The 9,052-nt window shown below is 37.6% G+C and overlaps 1 protein-coding gene across 1 annotated transcript in view; it reads left to right on the top strand.

Annotated features, from left to right (window-relative positions):
* LOC101860239 (arylsulfatase B) overlaps positions 1 to 9,052 on the top strand; it is a 17,282-nt gene that overhangs the window by 2,929 nt on the left and 5,301 nt on the right. The window contains exons 2-7 of the mRNA XM_005093088.3: positions 2,376 to 2,690; positions 3,136 to 3,322; positions 4,493 to 4,746; positions 6,147 to 6,258; positions 7,208 to 7,303; positions 7,828 to 8,071. Coding sequence (XP_005093145.1) covers positions 2,439 to 2,690; positions 3,136 to 3,322; positions 4,493 to 4,746; positions 6,147 to 6,258; positions 7,208 to 7,303; positions 7,828 to 8,071 — 1,145 coding nt within the window. The 5' untranslated portion in view covers positions 2,376 to 2,438. The remainder of the gene's footprint in view (positions 1 to 2,375; positions 2,691 to 3,135; positions 3,323 to 4,492; positions 4,747 to 6,146; positions 6,259 to 7,207; positions 7,304 to 7,827; positions 8,072 to 9,052) is intronic.

Raw genomic sequence — 9,052 nt, 5'->3', positions numbered from 1 at the left:
CAGCAATTTCCTCTCTTGAAGGTGGTTCCGTGACTATTGGGAGGTAATTTCTGGCTAGAAGAATTTCTGGTTGGTTTTCTGGAGGTGGTCTGTTCAATAGTTGATCAAAGTGTTCTCTCCATCGGTTAAGTTGCCCCTCTGGGTTGAAGATAGTCTTTCCTTCTTTGTCTTTCACTGGTAGAGTGGGCTTGCTGAACCTACCTGAAAGAGTTCTTGTAGTCTGGGTGGGGCTGAGAAATCAGGGTAGGTAGAGTTCAAAGTTAAGATTTCCATGGTTCAGAGAACATTAGAGACATGTGGGAGTATATGTTTCATTCATACCCAAACTCGCTCATATATGACCTTTTACAGACTTTGCCAGCGCCGTAAAATACTTACCCAAAAAATAAATAAATTATAATTAATTAAACACGCAAATTCACATATATACAACAGTAACTGGATTAGACCGTGGGGTCACAGAAAGCAAGGCATTCCTAAAACGTGGGCCCAGGAGCTTGTTTTCGTTACTGGGTCTCTGGGGAAAGTGTATGAACTTTCCCCCAATGTCTTGGCTAGCAGACGATCCCTCTCTAACAACAGCAGTTTCCGTGGGCTCTCATTTGTTTCTTTTACCTTTTTCAAGAAGAGTTTCATTGAGAAAGGACCGTGGGAATGGGCTCATCCTTTGCTGAGCCCTAAACACCGGCTGTTAATCGTTGTAAGCGTTGGCTACAGTGATTATATAAACGAGCAAGCGTGTGTGTACACCACACGCAAATAAAGGCAGAGGCGGAAGATTCTGAAACAGTTCTAACGGTTTCAACTGATTATCTCGTTTATTAGAAGAAACATTCATTTTCGGAGGGAAAGAGGTGGGAGTGGCAGGGGCTCAAGACCTTTAGCCCTTCGCACTACGCCCCTCCACTGCCAAGTCCTAGTCTCAATGTTTCATGGGGATTAAAGGCATAATAAGCGTATGACTAACGTAAAGACTGACTTCTAAATCTACTTGATCTATTTATATAATCTTCTTGGACAAGGGCAAATAATCTCGGAGGTCTCGTGTGCAATTGCTCACGTTAAAATTCCCTTTGTGGTCTAAAATCGATTTTAAAGAGTAGGCTTGAGCCACCACCCATACAAAATTCAAAATTTCCTACCAGCTGAAAATGTTTATGTCCTGCTTGCTCATGTGACCAAATACAGTTGCAAGCGCCGTAAAACACTTAACACTTCCCTAAAAAAAAGACATTCTGAGGGAATTCTCTTTAGACTATTATAGTGATTCGTTGAACAAGTATGTTGTTTTATATTATAAGTTATTGAAGCTCAGCTGATCACCTGATTAATCTTTAATTCTATATAGGCCTATCAAATGTTCTACAGCATTCACATGTGTTGCGCATCATATTCATAGGTCTAACAAATTGCTGTCATCCAAACACCAGTGAGAAACCTCTCAAAGAAGCATTTTGATGAGTGACCAGTCAAAAATACATTTCAGTCTCACATCTCCTCTCAAATTTCGCTCACCTAGTCCAAGACCTATCTGTCCGTGGACAGTAGGGTGGGTTGACGCTCTCCATCACTCTCTTAATTGTTCTGCATGAGGGGCAGTCTTGCTAAATATCCAGTTGTCTAGTTAAACTTGTCTTGCAAGCTGTGTAGATTGTAGCTACAATTTCCCTAAATTGTCAAGCTTTTTCTGTTGGCGTGTTTCGTGGATTCAAGCGGTGTGTTTTAGAGGAAGTCACTGTGCGTTTGTTAGCCTAAATTGTGATGAAATAAAATTAATACATCATTTGATGAAAATGTGCTTTTGAGCGCAGCATGCCTTTGTATGGCGCGCGTGCCTTTAGGTGGAGACTACTGTGCAACAATATACAATATATGTGAATTTTATGGCTCACATTCACAACATATTATTTAATAAACTGTTTGAATATCAGTACTGGTTGCTCATTTTGCCGTGGTGATATAACTAATGAGCCTACCTCTCCAGCATTTCTAGTCATTGTATTCATGTACATGTTTTGGTGCATTGGTCACATATTTTACACTTGAATATGTAATTACACATCATTATACAATTTTATACCAATTGTTTTGGAATTGTTTTTAGTTTCATGTCTGTCTGCACTGATGTTTCATTTTCAGTGGTCTGTTTTAATTTCAGTTGCGTATGCAATAAAATTCATCTTTTGATTTTAAGTATAAGAATATGAAATGAAGTTGTGCCATACTGGTGGTACAATTGTTTTTGTTTTTTCTTTGAGAAAGAATGTGAGAAGAATGAGAACAAAGTTTTTTAAATTTTAAAGTTACCTGCATAAATGAAAATACTATTTTTGTGTTTGAGTTTATGTGAGGTCTCTTCTTTTTTGTATTTGCAGAGAGACAAGTTTCCGGTTATGGTTGAATCTTGAGGCGTGATTCACACAGCAGACATTATCATCATGAAGATTGTCTGTGTTTTCTTTGTCTCTTTTGTTTGTCTTCTGGAGAAATTTGCTGATGGAAAAAAATCTCCTAATATAGTTTTTATAGTCTCTGATGATTATGGATTCCGGGACATTGGCTATCATGGTGCAGAATTTGCAACACCTAATTTGGACAAATTAGCTGCTGATGGTGTGAAGCTTGAAAATTATTATGTCCAACCTATCTGCTCCCCGACAAGAAGTCAGCTGATGACTGGGAGATACCAAGTAAGTTGTCAATGTCTTTCTCATCTCTCAGAAGTAAATTGTTTAATGAGTTAAAATAATCGTTATCGTCAGAAAGTGCAACAACAAGAGTGATGCTTAACTTCGTGCTTAAAAGTCAAATATTCTTTTTGATCCCAAGATTCATATTTTAGGGGATTTTTTTCTCCATAATCATAGATCTCCTAGTAAATAATTGTAGGGTACTGTTGTACATGATTCAAAGAGGTACTTGCAATGTTTCTGTCTACCCGGGTCAAATGATAAATTGTTACATGATGCAAATAACAGATAACATATTTAGTTGGAAGGAATATATTTGAAATAGAAATTAAATAGAGGTAAAACATTGGGGGGGGGGTTAACATTAAGTTTTCCTAAATGTTTAATGCCTTTAGTCTCTGTGTATACAAAAATGTAACATAAAGACTTTCCTTTTGTCGTTTAGATTCATACCGGTTTGCAACATTCCATCATCTGGCCATCTCAGCCATATGGAGTGCCTCTTGACGACCCTACGATGGCAGATTTCTTAAGAGGCCAAGGTTACTCAACACACGCTGTTGGCAAATGGCATTTGGGCCTGTATAAGAAGGAGCATACCCCACTACATAGAGGGTTTGATTCATTTTATGGTAAGGGATTTTGTTTAACTTTATATTGGATTGATAATTCCGTTTTGTTTGATTAACTAATGATATTTTTCTTTATATCTTTGTATTACCTTAGATAAGCATCACCTGTTCATACTTTTTTTGGGGTCTAAATCAGTGTTTGACTAGTATGAGGTGTATCCTCCGCTACATAGAATTTAATTTTTCTTTTAGTGGTGAGGGTTTTTGCTTAACAAACTAATGGGTTGGATAATTCACTTATAATTAGACATTTTTATAGAGCTATATATATATATATATATATATATATATATATATATATATATATATATATATATATATGTATGTAATTATCATTTATTCATTTTCTATGTATATTTTGAAAGCCCTTTTCTTCACCTTTTTTTAAATTCAGAATGCTATAACAAGTCTTTTGTAAAACTGACTTTTTTTCATGTCTAAGTGAATGTGATTATTTTTCACGAGTGTACTGTTCAACAAAGTTCCAGTTTACAGGAATAACCACTCGTATTGGTCTTTACACATGCACTATAGGTGATGGATCTTGCAAATTACTTACTTGTCTTACTTGTCCACTGTGTTGGGGTCACTGCAGTCGGAACATGTCCATCTCTGCTCTCCCCCCCTCTTCAGGATCCATCCCAGGGTCTGTCTACTTATAGTCTCCATCATGATCTGGTTGGAGATTCGTTGGACTGGTCCGCACAGATAGCTGTGTTTCCCCTCTCCTCTTTGGATCCCCTTCTCCTTCAATCTCCCTAGAGTGTGGGAACCGCTATCCGCCCATTTCTTCCTCAAATTTTCCCTTACTGTGGTTAGGACAGTTGGTGAATTGCAAGAACTAAGTGTGTTCAAAAAACCCATTTGATCAGAGCTTCCTCTTAGCATAATAATAATGCCTTTGCTTCAGAACCAGAAATGGCTTTTTATTTCAGCTGAGTCAGATTTTAACTATTAATCGGTTAGGTTTCATGATTAATCCGAAATTTGATGATACAAATACACTACTGAAGGAAATTGTGGAAACTGTCACATATAACAAATTGAACTAACTAGTGTCTGTTGTTTTATAGTTTGGCTCCTGGCTATCTCATGCAGATGATGTTAGTTTTTTTCATGACTGGAAGACGCCATGGAAACTGTCACCCCAGATTGATTATTATTTTACAGGTTACTGGACCGGTGGAGAAGACTATTACAAATACTATGTCTGTGATCGATTCCACAACCGAACTATCAGAGATTTAAGTGCATCCGGCTTTCTATTGCCTGGTCAGATTAATAACCAGCAGGATGTTGAGTGGTGCGGCTACGATCTAAGGGATGGCAATGAGCCAGTTACTACGATGAATGGCACTTATTCAACCCATCTGTACACTAGAAAGTCCATTGAGCTTATTGAGAAGGCTTCGTCTTCAAAGCAGGTGAACAATAGTTTGTCTTGCATCATTTTTAGCTATTCTATCTCAAGAGAACAATATGTTTTTTGTATTGAAATTATTGTGTGAATCATAGAAGGTAGATTTGTTTAAAAGTGCTTTCAGAAAAGACAGCAAATCATGACTTTTTCCAAGCTTATAGCACATTCTGCTATTGTTGTCCTCCACTTTTTATCATTAACATATCAGAACTTTTATTAATTTTCTTTTAATCTGATTTTTATTTGACTTACCTGTAATATATATCTCTTCCTCAACGAAAAGGATAGTAGCAGTCGACGAAATTTGAATGATAAAGATATGTGAGGCAGCATGATGAAATCAGGTGCTCGTCAAAATAGTGAAAGTCAAGAAGCTGGCATTTATTTTCCTGGAGGTTTGGGAATTTTAGCAAATTTATTTTTTTTGGTTCAACACCTTTCATGCCCATTAAAGAGCACACTTCTGTCTGGATTTTACTTTTTAAATAATGTTGATTAAAGGCAGAAGAAATTTATATTTTCAGTTTTCATGGACTCTGAAGCTAAAGAAATAACTCAACTTTGGTGGCCATTCTCTCACTAATTTTACCTCTGAAACCAGATGACCCTCACGTTCTTCTATCACACACATCTCGACTTCTATTCAACAGAGATGGATATTATTTTCACCCAAAACAAGGAAAATGGACAGGCCTTAAGATGATACCATCAACTCCGTAAGCCCAAAAATTGATGAGAGCCTGATTCCACCGCGTTGTGCCACATATATCTAATTATTGTTCTCAAATATAAGAGTCTCATTCTCATCTAAAAGCTTAAGTCCTCAATGTATATTTTGAAAATTCTTTGGTAAGATTATGAAGTGAGTCTGGCAGTTTACCTTAATAGTATTACCTAGACAACCAACTCGTCCTCTCGGAAATGAAAGGTTACATATTTGGCTTTACTTCTCTTTCTCTTATATTTTGTTACTTACTTGTTTCAAAGCTAATGAGACAACTTAGACCAGCGTCCTAGGTGTAATGGTTAGGCTCCTAGCTGTTGTTCACAGAAAATATGAGTTAGATTGTGGAAGTTGTTTAATCGAGTATCTCAATCCGTCTGATTGGGATGTAAAAACACTTGCTATAAAAAAATGGGATTATACCACTGAGCCTGGTCGGACCAGACAGGCAGTCATTTTCTAAATGAGATCTAAGTTGTGTTAATGGGAGTCTTAAACCTGTACAATCAATCAACAGAGATTAGAAATGATTGCTTTTGATTGAGTTGCTGTGGGTAAAATCCAGTATAGGCCTTCTTTGTTTTCTTCCTCTTCTCTATTGCCCCTGTCTCATATTAAAAAGATCTGTTGTATTGATGGGGGCAACAAAACTTTTACAAGTATATTTTTTTCCTCCACAGCCTCTCTTTCTGTACCTGGCTTATCAAGCTGTTCATTCTCCAATGGAAGCGCCAGACAAGTACATCAAACCTTATTCTTTCATAAAGAACAAGTACAGAAGGATTTATGCTGGTAAAAAACAACAATTTATCGTTTCTGATTTTCCCAGCCCACAGTTCCAATTTTCCATATTGAAAGAAAAGACAATAAGAAGCATTGTTTGATGTTTACAGTTTCCTAATGTGGAAGATGGACGATCTTTCTTCTTTTGTGAATATATTTGCCGTATTTTATTTATGCAGAGGGTTAAAACTGCATAACCTGGTAAAGAACCTGCCTATATCTTTAAGAGTTTCAGGTTCCCTTGTTTATTTTTTTATATAAGGCACTGTTAAATGAGAAAAATGTTACAAAAGCTGTTAATAACTGATAAACCCAATAATAAAATGTGAGGCGTGCTGACAAAATGAGTTACTGCTCACAATCTGTGATATCAGGTAAAAATCGACACAGGGGTCAAATTTGTAGACAGATTCTCTACTCATACCGTTTTCTTCAGGTTTAACATATTAATAAGTTGTGCAAACTTTACCAATAAAATTATTCTATTTCCAAAGGGCTAGAATCCGAGAAGTAATTCATTTCACCAGGATGCCCCACAAATTGAAGTTAGAATTTCTGTGAAGTATTTTTTTGTGGTGAACAAAAGCTTAGTTCGGAGGGTTCTTTCACAAGCAGGAACAAATAATGATTTATTTGCTTTCAACATAATTATTTATAATCATAAATGCTTTTCAGGCCTGAGGCCATCTGCATAATCTAAGGTTATGTTTGGTTAAGCTGTTTACTAATGCACACAGAATATATCTGAGTTTGATTACCAAGATAATTTTTTTTTTTTCCTGAGAGTATTTCCATCCCTCTGCTTGGATGCTATATCCCATTCAGCTTTGATGGCCTAATAGGCAATGTTGAAGTAGCCCGCCTCCTAGATTTTCTAAAATTGAATAGAAAGGTGTGTAACATTTTTACACAAAAGAAGATTCAAATTTAAAGTTCTAATAGCGTGGTTATTTTCCAGGAATGGTGAGTGCGATGGATGAAGGCATTGGGAACATAACGGCTGCTCTGAAACAGAATGGTCTATGGGAGGACACTATTCTCATTTTTACAACAGGTTAGTACTCAAGGACAGTTTGACTTTTCGCATGACAAACAACAGTTGTAAAAGAGGAAAGGGGTCTTCCTAGACTGATGGTCCTCCTTGACAGTGTCAGTAGGCCCCTATATAATTATATATATGGGAAGTGGTTGTTTGTGCAGTTGATTGTCTTGCACTGGATGTGGAGCTGGTTCCACTGTAATTAGAAGTTTTAGTCATCATCGTCATTGTTGTCATGTTGTGTGCTTGTTTATTCTCATGTTAAAGGTGGGAGGTTGGAGGGGGCCTTTTCTTTCTCTCTCTTATTTCTGTTGTATCCGTCTTACTTGATCCCTGCACTAAATTTCATTAATGAATGCCTGATTTCTCAACGATACTTCACATTATATAAATTGTAAAGTACTTAGAGCTAGCTGTTGAGTGGGAATATGTGCTGTACAGATGCTACTTGTTAGTATTTATTATCTCTGTATTTTTTTACAAATGTTTGAGTAAAATGTTATGAATTACATTTCACTTTTTATTTGATTCTCATCCAGATAATGGCGGTCAGATCCTTGCTGGAGGTAACAACTGGCCTCTCCGGGGCTACAAACGAACCTTGTGGGAGGGAGGAATGAGGGGTGTCGGCTTCGTCTCTGGACCTGCCCTGGGCCGCTCGGGTCAGATTAGCAAAGAACTGATGCACGTTTCTGATTGGCTGCCCACTGTCGCTGATATGGTTGGTTCAAAGCTCAACTCTAGCTGGAAACCAGATGGAGAAAATCAATGGCCAATGATCAGGTGGGACTTCTTGTGTGAGTTACTCTCCTCTGTACTCAGATTTCATTGCGTAGGCCCAATACAGTCGAACCTGCTCTTTTAACCACCTTTTTAGTACTACCACCAGTATATACGATGGTTTCCCACGTCTCCCCTCATGTTTTTTTTTTCTATATAATTTATAATAACTTTGTGCAAGAGGCCCACATGTCTAAGATAACCACTCCTTGACAGTGGGTGGTTGTTTTGGACATGTTGAACTGTACTACTACATATATATTTCAGACCTGCCACTCATCCCGATTTTTTTTCCCAAATCTCAAGCATCCCGATTTCGATCGCCAGTATCCTGATTTTTTGTCGTTGCGTCTGTTGCTTCCGATTCTTAGGAAAAAATATTAAAAGTTCTGCAATCTCTTTTGCTTAGAAGCACTGATTTGACATTTTATCGGCAGGAACTTGGATCACTATTTTCTAAAACATCTATGCCGAATTTAGTAGATGACTCACGCACATTGTTTCAACTAAAATTAAAATCGACGTAGTATCGATTTTGAATTCCGATTCCGATACGCTCAAGATCTACTTTCGCTTTTATAACCCAGAATTCTCCGATGGTGTCCTGATTACTGTAACAATTATGGCATAGACCTAAGAATAATCTATTCTTTGTTCTGTCGTTTCTGTAAAAACAAGCTTCGTCTGAGTTCTGGTTAGTCAGGCTCATCATCAAGGCCTGTCAGTGGAACTTTCAAACGCTCATTCGCTTCACGTGACATGACCTCGTACGTGTGAGTAGCGCGTGTGTCAGGGACTGTCGGCTGTCGGGGTCAACAAAGTTCATTCTCACCGGTCACATTGGTGGAGGTGTTTTTCGGGACTTTACCAGTGTGGGACGACCGAGGGAGGGGGTGGGGGTATTGTTTTGACACTTGGGCTTAAAGTGCGTGCTGTGATACAGGTACTAATTGAGGGGAAAGGAATAAGAGAAAAAAAAAAAAA

The sequence above is a fragment of the Aplysia californica genome, unplaced genomic scaffold (genome assembly GCF_000002075.1).
Source record: "Aplysia californica isolate F4 #8 unplaced genomic scaffold, AplCal3.0 scaffold00058, whole genome shotgun sequence".
NCBI lineage: Eukaryota > Metazoa > Mollusca > Gastropoda > Aplysiida > Aplysiidae > Aplysia > Aplysia californica.
Note: the sequence above shows the minus strand (reverse complement) of the source record. Positions and strands in the feature narration are given on the sequence as shown.